Below are 21,179 nucleotides of genomic sequence, written 5' to 3' on the forward strand. Positions count from 1 at the left end.
TTTATCTTAGCTGTCAGTTTAACTTTTGTTGATTTCCTAAATCAACTCAGTTTTTCCAGAACAACCTTAGTGAAGGTGTGGACTTTATGCAGGCATGTATAATGCATGACCTGCTGTGTCCACACTGCTGTTCGTGCAGCGTGTCAGATGTTGCAAATCTGACGCAGAGCTACAAACTAATCTCTCACTGCACATTATGGTTTGATGAAAGTTGAAGCTTAAAGCGTTTATATGCAGAAGGCTAAATAAATCCATGACAAAACAGGAGAAGATGTTGATTTTCCTCAATTTTTTCCCCCCAATTTTTAACAAAATGACATGAATTACCTTAAATATTTTCAAATAAATTCAGATTTTTTTTTACAGCATTTTAGTATCTTGTGCAACACCACAAAGTATATCTGAGCTGTGGAGAGCCCTTAAAGACAAAAGGACAGGAACACAGTCATGTTCTTATTATGCTGAAACCAAAAGTTCAACTGAAACAATGTAAATATATTAATCCTTCAGGACTTGTTGGCTCTGCTAGAGTAAAACTGTATTTTCAAACTGAAAAGATGGGAGGACATTAAAAAAATTACAGCTTGACTGAGAACAATAAAGTTTTACAGCTTTCATTTATTCTAACTGGATGTCTTAATTTTTTTAAATCATGTTTCAGAACTTCTTCAAAATAATTTTTTTGTTTGAACTTCTTTTATTCGATTCCATCCTTTTTGTTGCCATTAATTTCCCTCTTGCCTCTTTAAACCCTTTATATTGTCCTCTTACTGCATCAGACACATTTTTAGGTTGCCTTTAAACTTTGGGAATATCAGCAGCTACATAAGAAGATAATTGCTTCACAAAATGTTTACATCCACCATTTTTGAACATCCAAGTTGCACCATAACATCCCAAAAGCCCATCATTTATGAATGAGAATTCCCTGTGTGAGTGTCCTCTGTGCAGTCTGTCACAATCTAGCCACTAATGATGCAATTATCTTTGGAGAAACATATGCTATGAATTAGAACTGAAGAAGAAAGCCACAAAAAAAAAAAATAAAAAATTAAAGTCCGGTCAAATGTTATCCTGAAAAATTGTATTTGAGATTAATTTATTTCAATTAATTTATTCTGAGCAGACATGCAGATATCTATTTACTCCTCATAAAAAAACTTTAGGATTAACTTAAAGGAGATGCTCAAAGTATTATGTAACTGATTTTATGTTTTATCAATTAATTGACATTTTTCAAATACTACATCTCATTTATCCTTATGGTATTCTTGGGCTGATGAACCTCCACAGAATAAAATACTTTAATCCCAGTTATCTATTTTCTTTCTATCCATAATGTTAACAATGTAGTTTATTTATAAAAATGTAAAATAAGCAGGTCATTAAGGTGTGGAGAGCTCAAGTCATGAAGTGAGAATACAGGAACCAGAAACGTTTTAGGATTAAAGATGGAGAACATTTCTGAACAACCATAGTGATGAGGTCAGAGGAAAAAAGGACGTTCTTTGATCCACTGCAGCTTAAGATCCCACACAGAGTATGGTGATACAAAATCAAATTGGGACACAATTAAATCACGGATAAGTGTGTTAGCAACAGGAAATGAGATGAATGGTTGGAGTCTGGGAATGTTTTAATGATTAAAAAAAAGCAGTTTAGGTTGTTGATTGATGCGTTCCTTGAAGGTTTTAATCCATAGAAATGCCAAGATTGAGGATGATTGCTGACCATGAAATAAGGATTTAAGGCGGAAACATGAGGATGGAGTGACTGATGATGTCAACTGCTGCCAGATTGAGGAAGATGAGAATATAAGGCGAGATAGACTGAGGATAGACTGATTTGCTGAATTTTCAACATCAAGGCTAAGATGTTCGTTTTAAGGTTGTAGTGATGGGAGCCAGTTTAAGAGACGGGATGGAGATCATGAAGGAAGGAGTTAGGTAAGTTCCAGAATGGAGAAGGGGTATATAATTTAAATCAATACGAACATTTTACAACGTTTATTTGTGACTTCACTGAGTTCTCATAATGAAAATGTGGATGACTTATTAAAAAGTTACATTTAAACATGCTTTTTTTCACAAAAATTGCTTGACCGCTATGCATGTTGGTGCAAAAGTTAATACTTTTCTTTTTATTTTAAATCAACTTACCGCTTCAAATAAAATAATTTTAACTCTCACCAAGTAAGGTACAGATCTTTTAGATACCAGTCCCCAATTTGGAGGTTTTAGTATGGTTGCCTCTTATAAAATTTCAAGTTTGTTTAGTCAGCAATTTTTTTAGGTTTATGATTCTTGGTAATTTTATGCCATTGTTTTATGGTGTTTATACTTGTATGATCATGAATGCTTTTTTTTATATATTTTTATTTGTTTTGTGTTTCTTGTGACAAATGGACCTTAATTCTGTGATAAAAAATATTCTGTTCATTGTGGTCTATATTCTCGACGCATCAATGCAAGCTAGTTTTTCGCAAAGACTTCTGGGAAGTTTCTAGGGGACTTGATACTGGAATTGTAGATTCAAGCTCACTTTATAGTATACTTTATAGTGAGTAGGGAAGCAGTTCAGACATGGTCTTGGAGTTTTGGGAGCTGCAGAATTTTCAATTGATTGTCTTTAAGGTCTATGTAATATAGGCATATAGGTAGATAAGTTCACAAGAGTTTTGCAGTTTTTCAAGCTAAAGCTTCATTCTGGGAAATGTGGGGTCTACAACAGAAATAAAGGATTCTCTTCTCTGAGCTAGTTTGTCAATGCAAAAGGAAAAAATGTTATTGTAATAAATGATGAAGTCTGAGGGATTTTCAGACAGTGGAGGGTCTGATAACCTATCAATACAGGCTGAGAGAGCAGATGAAATGACAGATTGAAGGTTTTAAGAGGACATTTTCTCTTTAAATTTGGGGTTTCAGAAAGGTCCAATGACAGTAATTACTAGTTAATGGGAGCATTGAGGGTTTAAAAACACAGTCCACTGAAAATCAGAGAGAGGGGGGTTGCTCTATGTCAAAGGTCCCACCCACAACTCAGAGGTGAATTTCTAATGAACTACTGATGCTCTGCAGAAACTATTTCTAAGAAAACTACACAGGTGTTTTAATTTCGGCTAAAAACAACGTAATTATAATAAAAAGACCACTGGGAAAGTTTTATTTTGAAGGTAATAGACAAAACTAGATCCAAGATATGACTTTGGGTGGGAAAAAAATTCAACAATGCATCTCATTAAACCTCAAAATCAATTAGCTGCAGGCCTGGAATTAGCATGTGTTAACAGAAAACTGCACCTGGAAAGTGTCAGAAAATGTTTTACGAAGGTGCTCATCCTCTCCGGCGATTAGTTTGTCAAATGTATTCAAGCTGCTGAATCTTGATGTTATATTCACTCTTTGGAAACAGCTCAAATGTAATTATCTGCCTTCATTTTAAACTATTTTTTATAATGACTCTGTAATTTTCCAAGTGCTGCCATTTGTCTGAATTTTACAAGGTTTTTTAGATTAAGCCATAAACGCAAATATCTAAACATTTTTATTATGTCGTAATACATAACAACCCAGAAATGAAAGATGTTATTTTCTTCACGATGTAGTGTCCTAATCCCCTCACCTTTGGAAGAAAGTGATTAGAAAATAAAATCAAGTTCTGCGTCATTAACAAACACAACATTCTGGAGAGGCCGGAGCAGCGAGAGCCACCATCTACCCATCGGTGGAGGAAGACTCAGACTGTCTCCAGTTTGAACTAAAAAGTAGTGTCACTGTTAAAAAATACACGGCAGTCACAGAGAGAAGATACGATTTTCATTTTTATTTCTTTGGAAAAAGAATAACTTATGGCAGAAAAACTGAATGGATAAAAACTTTAGTAAACAAGTATCTTTTTTTTCAGTGCATCCTCACACTTTCATCCAACACAAAAGGAAAAACAATCTTTAAAAATACAAAATAGAAATTTATCTTCAACTGGTGCAGAGATCTGGTTGAGATCCAAATGATGATCCCTGAAGGAAATGTGCATTTTTAATTGTCCTATTCTACTATATTTCCTGGATATACTGTAAGTGTTTAAAGGTGGTGAACTGAACACAAAATTTAACAGTAAAAATGTGTTTTCACAAGCTGCTAAAAAAGCAACAGAGCAGATTATACTGAAGTCAGAAAAACACCTATTATGAAATAATATTATTGCTTTAATAACCTCCAATGTCTTCTTCTGTAAATCCCAAATATTGCTATGGATTTTTGAGTTTAGCATATTTCATAAACACAGATTTAAATTCTTGTTTTATCTTTCTGTCTACACATGATAAAATGAAAATAGCTGGTTCCTCGGTCTGAATGCAAACTAAAGCAGAGAATAATTAATCTAAAGTAATCTTTATAGATTCCCATTGTTTATAGAGACTTTTTTAATACACCAAAGCCTGCTCCTATTTTAGTAGGCATTCATTCAGAGATGTACCTGCACGCTCGCTTTGTCTTGTGCTGCAGTGTTTTTAATTAAACAGTTTTTATCATTTAATAATAGTAACAGCAGAGCTATATCCATTTACTTTGTTTATAGCTTCCTTATTTTGAGTCCTGTGAACAACACAGACTTTTGATTTTTCATTAACGGCCTCGGTCAAAATGAATTAACCAGACATGTAAATTGTGTTTTAGACTTAGCTGTAAACCATTAGCTTTCTATTTTACATTTTTAATTTAAAGGCAACAGAACTAAGGCACAATTAGTTGTACAAACCTTTTAAATTCTGTGCTGCAGCAGTAGTTTCAGGATTTAATTAGAAAAACTTCTGTTTTTCCCACCATTTTCCTCTTTATCTAAAAATCTGTCTACACTTTTTAAAAGCAAGAGTGTTGATTTTCGCCCTCAGAAATGATTTAAGGACCCGTGGGATCTGTCTGATGAAATGGCTAAATTAAAGCGCCTCTTCTGGCTTGTTTTTGAAAGAACAGAGGGCTCACTGTCCTGAAGCTGCGGCTCCATGAGTAGATGCAGCTTCTGACGGATGATTTCAGAGTTCATGGTCCACAGGAACTCCATCAGTCCTCCACTCAGCAGCTCCTCCATGGGAACAAATTGCAGCACCTGTCCACCTCCACCAGGACGACTTTTACTCAAGGCCTCATCTTGTTTTAACGAATCACTCACGCTTCGCTGCACGTCGGTCAGAAATGGGAGCAGTCGGGCGGCTGCTTTGGGACGGAACCCAACACACACGAGCAGCGCTCCGACCACACCGGAGGGGCGTGGACACTTAAACGAGACGGAGCAGAAGCACACATGCAGGCAGAGCACGACTGCCGCAGTGACTCGCGTGAGGGCGGAAAGAACAGGCAGCAGCAGGGCCTCTCCTGAGCTCAGCATCTGCAGGGAGTAAATGACACAGTCTAAGAGCTGCTGCTGGTACAGCGGCTCCCCGTCATGCAGCAAGCCCTGTGGAAATGAAGGTTCAGAGCGCAATTTTAAGACTAAATCCCCAATTTGGCTCTGACAAGTACCCCACACGGAGTCGCTGCCAAACACCAGACACTGTTTCTTCTCTTTTTTCACAGAGCCAGCTGGGAGGGCACAAGAGCCTGCAGCCTCAGATAAGACGGAGGCTGTGCAAGTTACATGGCAGGAGCCACAGGGAGGAAGACAGGTCCAGTCGACAGCTGCGTCTGCAAGGGCTTCATTTAAGTGGTTTAACAGCTCTCCTTCACAGAATGGAGAGTTCCTGACAGCCGGCAGTGCAGCCCCGATAACAACATACCAGGAATCCACACTGCAGCTCGACAGAGGTCCCTCCAGTACGCATCCCGCCTCTCCATCCTCCATGCAGTGTGTCTGTATCCAGGCAAGATGGCAGCTCCTCCCGAGTCGCTCCCCCCAGCTCAGAGTCTGTAACTCCCTCCGTTCATTGAAGGATCCCGTCTGCTTCTTCTGTCCCGTGGGTCGGCCTGCAGGCACCATGCTGCAAGCAGGCCTCACCATGCAACGAGAAACCCACTGACGTCGTGGGAGAAAGCTCACCTGCACAGAGACACATTCAAAACGTGAAACAAGGCTGCTGAAATCCAAAAATATAAATGTAAAAAAATTGAAGTATTAAACAAGTTATTTGGGCACTTTAGTTGAATGTATAATTTTAATTATGCAGTTTCCAAACTAAGAACATTTATTTTCACATGGTTAGGGTGTTTGGGAGCTCAACCAAATTAAATCTAAATTAAAATGTAATTAAAATTCAATTAAATTACTAACAATTAATTAAAATGAAATAAAATTAAAAATAAATTTAAACTAAGTTGAATCAAATCCAAACCAAATCTAAATCCCAATCCTAAATCAAATCAAATCAAATTTTGAGGAGCTCAAATTGCTTTACAACTCAAAACAAACAAACAAAATAGCTAAAACTGTCTTTGCGGCCCTTTGCAGCTGCTCCAGGCCAGCGCTGGAGCACCTCAGGGTCCACAAGGACTTATACTTCTAAAATTAGAAGGCCAAAGACCAACTAAACATTTATTAACCAATTAAATTAATCCTAAAATCTATCCTAAAACACACTGGGAGCCAATGCACACATTTTAAGATGTGTTATCCCCCCCTGTCCTCGTCCGAACTCATGCAGGACAGATCTGCAATAATTGTAGGTCTAGAAAAGATTTTTTGGGGTAAACCATAGAACGGGGAATTTCAATAGTTTACTATAAATAAAAGCATGCATCAGCACCTCTGTGCTGGCAAGTAAAGGAATGTTTTAAGAGATAAAATCTAATCTTTATGACATTTTTAATGTGTGGGATAAATTCAGCTCAGAATCAAAAAGTACGCCGCAGTTTCTCATGCAGTGAGAAGGTTGAAAACTGAAGTTTTTGTAAAATCCTCTCCCTCTTGTCTTCAGGACCGATGGTAAAACACCTGAGTAAATAAAGCATCCAGAATCTTCCTGAGTCATGCACATAATTACTAAATGAATATGGAAATGCTGCAGCTGCTCTTCATGCTGCTTTCCAGGGACAAAAAACAAATAAATAAATAAGTTATCTGGTGCAAGAAGATTATGTCTTCTACTGTTTCAGTAAAATGGTCTGTTTTTTCTTTTACATTTCCTGATTTGATCCACTCTTTTTTTAACTCTATTACAAAGTTGAGGGATTAATGCAAGCTGCAGTGGGAGGAAAAACAAGCAATATAAATATAAATAACAAGATTCTCTTCAGTGATTTTATCATTTTCTGCTGGTATTTGATTTATTTAGGTCTTTTCCATCAGATCATTAAAAAATGTTTAAAAATTTCACACAAATTTTGAGAGAAATGTGATCTTAAACTACAATGTAAACCTGGATTTTTATTTTATCAGATTTCTAAAGTGCACACAAACAAGTCAGTTCTAATTATTACAGTCACCTAATTACTTTTAGTGATTGGATAATTGGTTTATCAGGTAAAAACCTCTTACCTGGAAGCGCTGCAGGTATTCCTGAGCCACACAGTCTCGCACGTGTTCCAGCTGCTGGCTCCGCTCTGCACTCATCTTCTGGAACAGTTGCAGGTTTTCTGTGATCGTCTTTACCTGCAGCGTGTGAAAATACAAGCACACCTCTTCGTGCTGCTTCAGAAACGACTCTGGGATGAGGGAACGGGGGAAAAGAGCCTCTCTGTCAGCCAGATCTGCCCCATAGTGGCGGATCAGTTTGGAGAGGAGGGGCCTTACAGTCTCCTTGCCGTTATAGTTCAGACACACGACGTAAACCTCTGAGTTTCCCGCTTTGCTGGTTGCAGGTTTGAAGACGTTGACGGAGTGGAAGCAGCAGTTGAGCAGGTAGAGTAGGCAGACGGAGGAGTGTTCGTAGAGGGTGAACATTTTCAGGACGAAGGAGCCTCCGAGGCTCAGCAGCAGCAGTGCGGCGGTGGTCTCACAGTAGTGGAGGGAGGCCACCAGCGCCTCCTGCTCATCTGGATTCTCCTGACAGTCAAAGCTTCCATCAGCTGTCACCAAATCAACTGTATGCATGTTCGACACAAACTTATGCAAATCCAACAAATGTTTTTGCACCATGATGTCGCCCGTGTTGTCTGAGCCGAAGAACCACCATGGCAGCGTGTTGGCGATTAGTCGGTCGTCTGCGATGGTTTTGCCCCCTCCGTTCGCTTCATGGTATGGGTTGAGGGTGTTGGCCACCCAGCACCAGTCACAGTAGCGTGTCGCCTCACTGGTTTTAATGTGGTGATTCAGAGCAGTTATAAAAGCTCCCGGAGCTTCACACAGATGAACGGTGTTGAGCTCTCCGCTCCAAAGAGCCTTCTCAGGAAGAAGGCTGAAGCTCCCGAGGATCTCATAGAACTTGCACCAGGCCTGGGTGCAAATCTCTGCGTTGGCTGTGGAGCGCACGGCAGCAATCACCTTCCCCGCCCGGTTGGTTGCATTGGTGTGCTGATGCCACACCTGCACGTCTTTATCACTGAGCTGGTTCTTCACGGCATTCAAAGAGGCCTTCAGCTCCTGCAGGCGCTGGTGCTCCTCTGCTTGATGAGTGAGAGCATCACTCGTGCCGGGAATGGCCCATTCCTCACCGGACGGCTTCACATAGGTTCTAACTTTCCCAAAAAGACTTTGTACCTCAGCCGGTGCGTCAAGGTGGGACGCTTCGACATTGTTGAACTGTGGCAGCGTGTTGGCTTTCCTCCTGGCTCCATTACTTGAACTCATCCTCCTCACCTGTCAGGGACCAGAGAGTACAAAGTTGGACAGTGACAGAAAAGAAAGACCATCTAGTTTTTTTGGAAAGTTCAGCCTTCTAATGACACACCTGGGACATTTTCCTATTATTTTTAGAGCTCTCGTTCATTTAAGCCTAATTTCCTCTGAGCAGTCTGGTCCGGTATTTGGAGTGTTTCCATTGTAAAATGGATCAATGAAACAGTACCGAACCGTACCCTTTGGGTCGCCATCGGCCGTAGGGTCATTGAAAAGTGCAAGGAAACGGTTGGGGCGGAGCTGCTGTAGCCACAAGTGATGACGACATTAGATAGCGCTCATTTAAGCTAACATTTCCAACGTTTGTAAGCATTCAGGTTTTTGTGGTTTTCTGTGTACTCTTTTGGTCACGAGTCTATATTGAAAATGCCTGCAAAAAACAGCAAGGCCTGGTCTGCAGCAGAACTGCAAATGTTTTTTGCCATCCTTGGCGACAGTGTGAAACAGGTTGATCTAGTGGTACGCTAGCAGTCTACACCACGCATGCACCATGAAAACCAACCACTCAGTGGAAGCGAGAGTTAAAGGGGCCATACCATGAAAATTTGACTTTTTGAGCTTTAAAGTGTAATATAATGTTCATTCCTTACAATAAAGAACCCCAAAGTGGTACTTTGATCTGTTCACGCATTTCTGAGTAGTCTCTAAAAAACTGCGCTCTCAGTTACAGCCCTTCCCATATCCACGAAAAACGAGCGGGTCGTGCTGATGTCACAAGTTGAGAAACGGAAGTCTGCTCCACCCCCAGGCTTAGAAAAAAACACTTTCTACGCGAAGCAAGTGGTGAAAAGCTAGCTTTGCGATATATGATCGCAATATAGAATCATTTATATGGATTTAGTTTACTCTGAAAGAATTAAGAAAAGCATGGTATGGCCCCTTTAAATGAGTAGAAATGCTCACCAGAATTAGTTAGACTGTATCGTATTACTCCTTACCGTACCAGACGGACCGGACCACTCAGTGGAAACGATCATCTTTTCTTCTATTCTAAAAGCATTCCTGGTGGTCTTTATTATGATTGTGCCATTTTAAGTTTAGTTCGTACAATTCTGAGCCAAATGCAGCTCCGGTGAGGAAAACAAAGACGTGCATGGATCTATTCAGAATGGAGCAGAGCAGGGAGCTTGCGGCTTCCTGACTGTAGCTTCTACACCACAGTTTTTTCAAATAGTATATTTTTGTCTGCTCCAGATTCACAACAATTTGAATAAAGAAACACTTAAAAGTGCAACCTTAAGCTTAATATCCTTTATTTATGTCCCACAAGAACACATTCAAATCACAATTTTCATTGGAGTGGGTCTTAAAACGGTCACGTCTTAGATGATGAAGAACTGAATCACTGATGTTCAGCTGTCACACTTCATACTAGTCTCATACAGATGGACACCATGCGAGGAATCTAAAACTTCAATGAACATGAAATGAGAATACACCACAAGGCATTTTATGCTGCCTGTCATAAGTAATGTCAATTTCCTCGAAAGTCTACAGCTGTGAACCAAAATCCAACATTACTCATCTACATTACTTAAGGTCAGAGAGCAGATTTTCTGCTTTCTGACCCTGTTGAGCTTGAAGACAGTAGATCTCTATTAGGCCAAAATCAAAAATCTACCGTCAATGTGATATCAGTTTGTGCCATACATGTATCAGAAAAGACTGTGTAAACTACAAAAACAGTTACCTTAAACGTTTACACACATGCAAAGACAAAGAGATAACACTTTTATTAAAGAACAAGCGCACATAACCTATAGTTGCCTGGTGTTCTTTTCCATGTTAGTTTTCCCCAGAACTACTGGAAAAGTAGATAGTCATCCTCTGGTGTGTTTTCTCGACATACAACTTCTTAACTGTCTCCTATTTAGGTGACTTGTAGTATAATTTATGTTGACTTTTTTTTAAATGACACTGTTGCAATTATATGGAATTTATGTATCAGTTGTTTTTCTATTTGTGAGTCACAAATATCACACATTGAAAGTTTTCCTCATATCGTGCAGCCCTAATTTCTGTAAACTTTAAGTTTTTTTTAGAATGCTGACATTCTTAGTAATCACATGTTGGTGATTCATTTTAAACTCACCAAATGACAACTTAGCTTAAACTTTTAGCTCTACCGTAAAAAAATGCTGTTTTTAAAGAAGCTAAATTTGTCTGAGATGCAGGAATTTTACTAAAATAAAGACAAAAATAACATCAAAGCAACAGAACATTTTTCACACAACCCAGATTAGTGTCCAACTATTTCTAATTTACAGCCAGAGTGAGATTACTGGAGCTAATTTTCTGCTTGTGTGCACAAGATGCTGAGAGAGGCAGGAAGAGGCATTTTGGGGTCAAGTCTTCTCGGTAAGCAGTGACTCAGTGATAAATGGCAGCGCACTGTCTACTTTACATGTATGAACCCTGCTGGAAAAAAGCTTGCCATGTTCAAGCCTTTGAAATAACCGGGAGTTCCTCTGTTCTCTGTCTTCTTCTAACACAACAGAAGGAAAAATAAATGGATTCTGATGACTCATCTATCAAAATGTCATTTTTGTTTTGCTAATCAACACATTATGAGAACAAAGTAGTTGCACAGTGAGCTCAAAGAACAAAAACATAGGTTTTAAAATGTTACAATATTCTGGTTTACTGTTTAATAGGTTACTGTCACATGAAAAGTGTATTTTTTATTCTTTGCTCTTTATGACCTGAGGTGCTTTTTAAAGATTGATTGTATTAAACACAATAAGTAGTTTAATAACTTGATCACATTGAGCAGAACCTACACAGAGGGCCAGTGAGGGACATTGTAAGATGTCAGAGGTCTGTAATGTTCATCAAGATTTACTTCAATTTTGAGAATTAAAAAAAAAAATCGAATTTTATTATTTTTCAAGAATGTATTTGTACAGTAGTGGAGAAAATAAGAATTCATCTCCCCAAAACAAGCCAGAATTCAGTTCCTCACAGACTTTTACTTAATTTTAATAAACTTTTCTATTCTTCACCCATTACCTTTATGAATGACAACAGTTTGAACTGCTTATCTGTCCAAAAGACACTTGTCCACATCCTTAAACAATCAAACTGCAATCTTTTTAATAATACCAAGACCAAAGAGCTGTCAAAGGAAACCAGGGACACGACTGTACACCAGAACAACACTGGGATGACCCAATCTACAATAAGCATGCAGCTTGGAGAGATCAACTGTTGGAGCAATTATTAAAAATCCTGTCTTTTCTCAGTCAGTCTCTAAACCAACATCATGACTGCTTTTTCTGCAGTACTTTTTTTCTTTCATTCTTGCTGACACTTTTTATTCACACATCAAACTTGAAACATTTTTTCACCCAGTCCAACCTGCTTTTCACCTTTTCTCCCCACACTCTCTGTTGTTCTGGTCTGTTGACTTAAGACCTAAAAGTCCTTCCCCTCTGCTCCCGGTAACCTCACCGTTCCACTTGAGATCCTCTTATTTACACACAAATACTGTTTTGCTGCATCTGACCTTCATTCCTCTTTTTTCTTGAGCAAACCTCCACCTCTCCAGCTTTTCCTCCAGCTCCTTCCCTCCTATGTCACCTCCTGCACATCTCATCTCTCTGTATCCTTAATCAATTTACACTGTTTCAAAACAAAATTAAACAATTACTAAATGAAAAAGAACAGTGGCATTGTCATTTTTATTTTAATTCTTAAACTAGAACTTAACGACAAAAGCTGTTTGGAAAAGAATATAATCAAGTATTGACCAATAAAGATAATCAATTTATAAATCGGATTAATCCAAATTACAGTTTTAAATTTGATTTAATGTGAACAGACTGTTCGTAGGCGTTTTTTTTAAATAGTTTCAAATCTCGAACTTTCTTAGGTGGTAAATATGTGTAGTAAGACAGTCCTAATGTGTGAGGTAAACAAAGCGAACCTGAGTTGCTTGTCTGGAGCTACTGTGGAGAACTTCAGTGTGCTTCTTGTTGCTGTGACCGTGCATTCTTTAAGGTTCATAATAACTCATTATTAATGTATTCCTGAGAACAAACATTTGGAAAACTAATACGTTTATACAATCCCTTAAAAGAGATACTGTGCGAAGGAGAAAAGCAATCCCTGCAAACAGTAGAAAGCCAACAAACCTGGATCTGGATTTCCTCAGCAAACGGAACAGGATCCCACGTGACCAAAACCGACGCATGCGCAAAGTAGAAAGAGAATGGATCTTAAAGGAACAGATCACATTTTTCCCGAAACATCATGCCTCAAATTCAGTCATATTTACAGAGCTAAACACAAGTTACTAGCCGTAAAAACAAAACGCCTGAACCCATGTCAAAGCAATGATAAATAACAATTTGCTGACTTTTTATTGAAACTTAAAAAAGTAGAAAATATTTAAAACCAATAGCAAAACATGAAAAATTCTGTGTTTTTCATTACAAATTTAGGTCCTATATTATAAATGATACTAATTTTTGCTCATTTACATTTATTACATTTAATTTGAATGTTTAATTGTTAGAATTGTTTGTAATGAGTGAAATAAAAAAAATGACTTATTTAAATTAAATAAACAGTGCAGATTAATTATTTTATTTTATCTTTTGCACGAATAGAAAATGCAGTTCCTCACAGAGTTATTTTGTTACAGTAGTGGTACAATGAAAATTTATGTTGACAGTTCTGTTTTATTTTTCAGCCAAATGAGCAGAAATCAACTGCACCAAGCAGTCACTATGAACATCTGCTCTCTGTCACAGCAACACTGCACTGATGCAAACAAGCGTTTTCCTCATCTCCTACAGCTGCTGTCTGACAACAATCCCCCTGTCACTCTGCTGAAGAAAGATAGAAACTGAAAACTGAGATCAGTCTGTGAACTGGAAAATACAATAGCTGTGAGAGACACCACAACTGGTGTGGTGGATGGAGACAACGCTTTATGGTGCAGGCGGATACAGAATCAATCATAAACTACTGTGGTCATTTGAGGAAAATCGTCTTAACATGAAGCTTGTGAATTTCTATCCAAGCTAAAATGCCTTTTAGATACATGACTTTTCAACTAAAGAAAAATGAATATAAAGGTTGTGTTTTTGCTCGGGAAAAATCCATTAAAAATGTAACTCAAAAACTCTCTGATGCATTAACGTCTGGTAAAATGCTGCAGATTTGTGTAAAAAGCATAACATTTATGCTAAAACTTGCCTAGTGCTTTTAGGAATTAAATCACTGTAGACTGTGATTATTGCATTAATATTTGAAGCCTAAATTAAGGAGCATTTGCAGTTTGGCAGTGTACAGGACAAGTTAATTAATTCTTTTGTCATTTATGTTTAAGATTTTAATCCTACATAAGTGTCAACATCTTGTAAAGACTCAAAGGGAAAATCTTTAATTGAGAAAGGAGAAATTAAGGAATGTGCCTTGACAAATCTTTGTGAGTGACACATATTTTCCATTCAACAACAATTACAGTCAATTAACCTTTGGAAATATGCCAAAAACAGAGCGTCAATCTTATTTTAGTCTTGAACTGCAGCTTTCCAGTTGCATGCATTTTTTCTTCTTTATACTGATTATGTAAATCCTGTGCAATTCTTTTTTTTTTGCTTTCCTTTTTAATTTTCTGTTGAAATAAGCTACTGCATATATTGTTGTGCAACAAAACAGATACATATTTTTTTAATTTTGTTTCTCATTTTTATGTTACAGTGGAGTTTCTGACAGTAAAATATTACAGAAATGACAGAAATAGAATGACACACATGTCTAAATGAATAATCTATAATATTATTTTATTTTGCTAGTTTATAATTTGTAGTGCAATGTAATATAAGTCAGTCAATTTTGACACAAGTAGTTTAACACATCTTTACTAAATGTTTGATTTATAGTTTAATTATTTTTCTGTGTGAAGAATGTAATACCAAAACAAGCATTGTGATATATGACATCCTTATCTTACAAATGAATGAAGATGTAAATGTAGAATTAGATGAGATAATTCTTCTTTAGCAGTCGCATCACCTGTCTGTCCTGGGAGAGGATCCCTCCTTCATGTGAACATCCCTGAAGTTTCTTTTTTTTAAAAACAATCATTTTTTTTGTTTTTTTTTGGGAATTTTTCCTCACCGAGAAGGAGACTCAAAGGGCAGGGATGTTCAGGGTCTGTCTAGTTTAGTTTAGCAATTAGCTTTTATTTATAATTTATGACTGATTCTATGTTTATGTACAATTATTGGTGTGAAGCCCGTTTGAACAACTGTGTTGTGATATTGGGCTATAAAAAAACTGAATTGAAAGGAAACAATTGAAGAAATAAAACCAAAATACTGAATAACTGAACAACTTTGGTACATTTTTCATTTGCGCACTTGGCAAAGTACATTAAAAAGTAATATTTATTCCAGTTTCAAGACCATGCAAAAAAGCTAATTGAATAAACACAATTTGGGTTTGTGGGAAATATTTTTTCTAGTACAATTTGGTTAACAATATGAAAATATTAATATTGTTTGAGTTTTCATACTTTTTGTTGGTCAGTCTTCTACCACCAATAAATTGTGGACTTATACAGTATAAATTATCTGAAAAAAGAACCACAGATTAAGGAGAAATCCTCCATAATATAAGGTACAAAATAATGTAAGACTGTAAAAAAAATGTTTAATAATTTAAAAGTTAAAATAACTTTTTGTGTCATAAAAACCAATCAGTTTGTATGAATGCATGCACATGTCAGGTGTTACATAACAGACTGGTAAACGTTCAAATCTTCTGGATTCCATTTCCAGACAGCAGCTAGCACTTGCAGCTCGTTTATCTTTCTCTGTGTAAAATATAAGCAGAGTGGAGCCAAAGCCTCAAATGTGTGGCTGCCAAAGCAGTGAGTGTGTGCAGCGTCCCAGCATGTGTTCAAACAGTTTGGCAACCTGATTATGCCCCATCTCTGCCATGCTGGATTTCATTTCAGAAACGTGTTGCCACACAGGCAATTTCACTCAGTTTAACAATGCTTTGGTTCCCAAATATTGCTGCTGCTCTTTGCTTGAAGGCACATCACTAAACCTCACTTCAGCCACTAAATTGAATTGACATGATAAAACGGATTGACTGAACAGAAGTGGGGTGCAGAGGGCACAAATCAGACCGTATGGGCACTTGTTGGCATCCAATTTGTGCAAGTACCACACGCCCACACATACATGCAGCACACATCCATCTGAAGATATGTTTGCTCAGGTATGTCCACTGTACTTTATTTGTGCCCACAGAGGAGCCTGCGTACGGGTGCATTTCTGTAAAAAATGCCTGTCATCACACAGTAAATCATCACATCATTGCACCCACTGGACTTTCCGCCTGCGTGCCTGTCTGCACAGATTCATACTCGCACTCCAAAAACAGCTAAGGTGATGGTTTCAGACTGGAAGGTGGGGGAGGCTGTGACACGAGGCTTTTATTCAATTAGAACTTGTGGGTGTGAATGCTGAGAAAAACATCATCTGACCTAATTCATGTGAAAGTTTAATTTAAGTTGCTGCACTGTCATTGTTGTGTTACATGATTCTAAGCAGGAACGTCACAAGTGATGTATCTCCCCAGCATAAAAAAGAACAAAAAAAGCTATTAATGCGCTATTAATGGAAAATAACAACTTGGAATGTTTTATCTGTTTTATAGCATAAATCTGGCAGAATGAATTGGTTGAAATTAAGTTCATAAAAGGCATTTGGTGTAACAGGATTTTCAACCGTGCTGACAGCTCTGCATAAAAAAACTTTTGATCCGATTTCAGACGACTTAACAACATCTCTCTCTGTTGTGTTGTCAGAAACATTTTTCTTGCCCTCAGACAGGCACAAGTGAAAATAATCACAATTAATTACAGGTTCTTCCTATGTGCTTTGAACACATAAACATTTCTGCAGATACCTAACGTGTGCTGCATCTTTTAAAGATATAGTCAAGGTTTTATCACTCTTTGACAGTATGTTTAAAATAAAGATATTGTCTTGTTATTTGTTACATTTTTGTCACATTTTTTACATGTGCATCAGTTTTTCTCCATCAGCAACTATCTGATTGTACAAACGCAGATCTGTTTTTTATTTCCGGCTTGTAAATACAGATGCCTAAGAACCTGCCTGTAACAGTTTTTTCTTAAAGGTTTATGATAAATGACACTAATAAGATGATCTTTAACAAGAAATTTTATATGTCCTGGGAAACCATGCTCTTTTGTCCTATTAACAGAAAAAACACACACAGAAACATATAATTTCATCTGAAAATTATTATTTTTCATAATTTCATGACTATTTTTTAGTATTGGAAAAAAGTAAAATTTCAAGACTCCTCCTTTGAGTTGTTTTGTTTTTAATTCTCATTTTCTTTAAAAGTCTGGCTCTATGTTTTCAGAAAGAAAACAAAGTCTAGATTCTTAGCATGTTTATAGGGTACTGGTTTTAAAGTTGTCCAACTGATGATGTTGTGTAGTCATTAAATTAATTTCCTTTTCCTTTTTTGTGAATGTGGTTAATTGAAGCTTACATTTTTTAGTAGGTTGATTATTATCCATTGTTGCATTCATTGTTCCATCATACAAACTGTTAATGTGTGGTGCAGTTGTATAAAACTAATCATTGCTACAAAAAATAAAGCAGAATGAAGATTATCGGGCTTATCCTAAGTACATAATTATTTTCTTGTAAATTTTAGTGGTCAAATTTTAACAGAGATTATTCATTGTTTTTTGTTCTTTAAAAACAAATCTATATACACACAAAACCCAAAACTAATTTCTCTTTCTCCGCTTTAAACTAGCTTTTGCTGCCTGGTTTTAAAAAAACACACCCACACCCCAGAGATTATAATTATTGTTTCTGGTTTCAAACAACACAAAATGTGTCTTTTAGCAATTACCTACTTTTAACGTTGAATGTTACAAAACCAAATATAGACTAACAAGTAAATAGAACATTAGAGCATTAAATTGAATAAAAATTGGTCAAGTATGGTCTATTATTCTTATGACTTTTTCTGATAAAGAAAATTTGGTTTTGTATGGATTTTTTAAAACCTTTTCCCTATATTTTAACACAAATGGTATTTAGTAACAGTAGAATGCAGGGTAGTTTTAATCAGAAAAGTAATTGGATTAATATAGGACAGACACTGTATTTGATTTTTTTTATTGGTAAAAGTGTTTCGAGATTTCCAAGACAAGTTACAAGGAATATTTACTCCAAGAAAATAATGTATGCTTTTATCTGTCACTTAGAAGTTCAGTGACCTTGTAGAAGAGACTGGAAGGTCATGAGTTCAAATCTAGATCAAATCATACCAAAGACTCTAAAAATGGAACCCAGTACCTCCCTGCTTGACACTCAGCATTAAGAGGTTGGATTGGAGGGCTTAAAATCTTCATATTGTTCTTGAGCACGGCTGTGTCTGCAGGATGACTCAATTTTTAAAGTTTTTTGAGTGATCTGACCGTGAATTTGAATCAACAACCTCCTCAAAGTACTATTGTTTTAATCTTGCCGATTGTTTTCTCAATTTTCATTTTCTGCGTTGTGTAAATCCTGTTCACACTTTTTGTATTTCTGAAAAGTTGTTCTGAAATAGTTTTGTGTACGACTGTTGCCAAAACTAAATTCAAAAAAACATGAATGAAAAAAAACATGCTGATCTAAAAAACAGCAGCTCTACATTCCCTCACAGCTTCACTATCTGACACCTTAATGCACAAACCAATTTTGTCTGCTGCATCATTATAAAACCCTGCTGCATTTTGTCTTAAATACACCAGTAACTGGAACATGCAGACATTCTGAACACAACATCTTCCTTTTTTCCTTCTGCATTGACTGAATCTGACTCCTATCTCTCACTGGGTGATGGGCTGTAGATTTGTTGCTTGTCTGCCAACAATACTGGAAATGATGCAGTTTTTTGTTCTCAGGCAAAGTTTAGCTGTAGAAAAATCACAGTGTGATTCCCCAAATGGACTGAAGCTTAATCGTTTTCCAACAAACAGCTTTCAGCGTTTGGCTGGAGAATTGTTTGCATGTGTGCTGTTACCGTAGCCTATTGAAACCCTCGGCATACAGCTGATTTAAATGGCTGATTACTGCAATAATGCAGCACGTCACTCCAACTCGCAAACTGTACACTCCTGTTCTGACGGCGTCTGCGCCGTATTAACACAGGGGGAAAAGATGCTCCGCAGAGAAACTCAGAGAGTCTAATTTGCCATAAATTTACACGTCCACATGAATCACTGTTACATTCATTCTAACATTATGCACTTGGGTGTTTATTGCTTTTTGGAGCATGCAGATGGGCAGCTTCACACACAGCCTGCACTTCAGAGGAAGACTTTGCTGTAAATGATTAGATTGCATTTCTGCTGAAATTGCTCAGCTTTGGGATTTAAAGCTTGTTGCGTCAGGATTTAGTGCAATGAGTCAGAGCTGGTGAACAAAAAGTCTAACAAGTTTGTTACTCAAATGGTAGCAGGAAAAGAGTCTTGGAAGATTTCTCGATGGTACCAGCTATTCACTGAATGAAGGGGTAGAAAGGGAGTAAAAGTCCAGTGTGAACCTGCAGGGATGACGATGAAACAGGAATTCTGACTCCTCTTGATCAAAAAAGTTAAAACAGCCACACTGATGCGATGTGTGTTTCTTATTCCTGTGTAGTAAAATGAGTAAACCCTCCCAGTGTTTGATGGACAGCTGCATCGTTCTCACTGCTGATCGCTCCACACTGTCGCAGCGTGAGCTGGATGGGCTGCTTCATCTTCCTGCCCGTCGCTGTCATGTTGTTTTACAGCCTCTTATTCACACTGTGTGGTGCAACAAACAGCCGCATCCTCTTCACTGTATCCGTTATTCTGTCTCACCCTAATTTTCATACATCACAGTGGATAGTTGTTCATAGATTTAAGGAGATCATTCCACCTTAAATCAACTTTTTTCCTTGAGTAAATTATTTAAATACTTTTCAACTCATTTGGAAACTGTTCTTTTCTATGAAACTTTATGTCAAGCAGCTTTGTTTGATCAAAAATGCATATTTACGACACTTTGTGACCTTTGTACAATATGTAATATATGAAATTATTCTTGGAAATATGGGATTAGATTAACCAAACACTATCAAAACCACAAAATCTGTGGTTTTCATTCAATCTTAAACATGCAGGCCTTTAAAAACTGTCTTTACACTCGTATGTATTTAAGTGAAATCCCATAATCCATAGGGCTTAATATGATGTCAGCCCCCCCTTTGTAGCTGCACCACATTTAACTCTTGTTCCACTGGTTTTCTCATGACTGTTGAGGCATTCTTTCAGTCTGTATCTGTGAGTTCAGACACTCATATTGGACTTTTACTAACTTATTCTAAAGATGTTTTACCAGGATTAGGTCAGAATTCTATGTGAGTCACCCCACCAAGGTCCTCGTTGATGATTTTCAAGACTTTATCTACTGTTTTTGTGTGCAGTCACACTAATTAGGCAGCATGTCTAAAATCTCAGAAACGTTCAGTTATTTTTATTGTAAATAAAAGACCAAAATCAGCTCCTTAAAAAAACATAACCTTTCCTTCACCAAACTTTCTATTTGGGATATTGTTGTCAGAAAAGTGCCAATTTTTTTAGCGTTTTGCAAACCTGGACTCTTCCATCAAACTGCCAGATATGAAAAGTGTGATTCCTCCCTGTAGTATGGGACTTCTGCTAAAGGAAAACAATTAATCATTTACAGTGACAAATATACAGTTCACCAATAAAAAAAGGAAAGTTATTTACAGGCAAATAGATCGAATAAAAAAAAATGGGACACATCTTGTTCAGTGTTTTTGTAACATTCATACAGTTTGATCCCTGTCATTGACCTGATTGGAACTTTCTTTTTCTGTTCTTTTAACACCATAGTGAAGAACTCATGGTGACTTTTCTTAGTGACTTTGCAGACTTTTGGCTCCAGTCTCTCATATCCTTTAAGCAGATGACTGGTCCATAGGTTGGATAAGCAGAGAAAGCCGGAGGCTGTGCGCCTCTGCAGCTGCATTCAATGAGTTTATTCAAACGTTTAATAAAACATCTTCCCTTCCACATTTTCCTCCCAGACACATCTGTCTCATCATGTAAACCTCACATATTGATTAGGGAAAATAAAATGAGCTCGTACTGCTGTTAAATGTGTTGATTTTCTGCTTCTTTAGTCTGTTGCAGATTAGTATCTGCTTTCATTCATGGTTGTAGATTTAAAGTGATAATAAAATGGCAAACATGAGCAAAAATCCTATTGCTGTGAGACTTTACTTAAGTGAATATTTAAAGCCATGAGTCTGCATAGGTTTTCATTTGATAATTTTTGAAGTAATCTGCTCTTTTATGCATA

The 21,179-nt window shown here is 37.2% G+C and overlaps 1 protein-coding gene across 1 annotated transcript; it reads right to left on the bottom strand.

Annotated features, from left to right (window-relative positions):
- Positions 1-3,802: 3,802 nt before the first annotated feature.
- Positions 3,803-12,952, bottom strand: cmtr2 (cap methyltransferase 2). Its single transcript, XM_024296297.1, has 3 exons — positions 12,900-12,952; positions 7,468-8,727; positions 3,803-6,033 (listed from the first exon to the last, which is right to left on the bottom strand). The coding sequence occupies exons 2-3, from the start codon at positions 8,716-8,718 to the stop codon at positions 4,888-4,890; spliced, it is 2,397 nt and encodes a 798-aa protein (XP_024152065.1). The 5' UTR covers positions 8,719-8,727; positions 12,900-12,952; the 3' UTR covers positions 3,803-4,887.
- Between the last annotated feature and the right edge of the window lie 8,227 nt (positions 12,953-21,179).

Source organism: Oryzias melastigma, linkage group LG3 (assembly GCF_002922805.2).
Source record: "Oryzias melastigma strain HK-1 linkage group LG3, ASM292280v2, whole genome shotgun sequence".
NCBI classification, from domain to species: Eukaryota; Metazoa; Chordata; class Actinopteri; order Beloniformes; family Adrianichthyidae; genus Oryzias; species Oryzias melastigma.

Bases quoted from the DNA above. Each gene is read 5' to 3' on its own strand.
- cmtr2 (XM_024296297.1), bottom strand. From the start codon at position 8,718: ATGAGTTCAAGTAATGGAGCCAGGAGGAAAGCCAACACGCTGCCACAG. The intron at 6,034-7,467 runs GTAAGAGGTTTT...GTCTCTGTGCAG, and splicing joins AATACCTGCAGCGCTTCCAG to GTGAGCTTTCTCCCACGACG.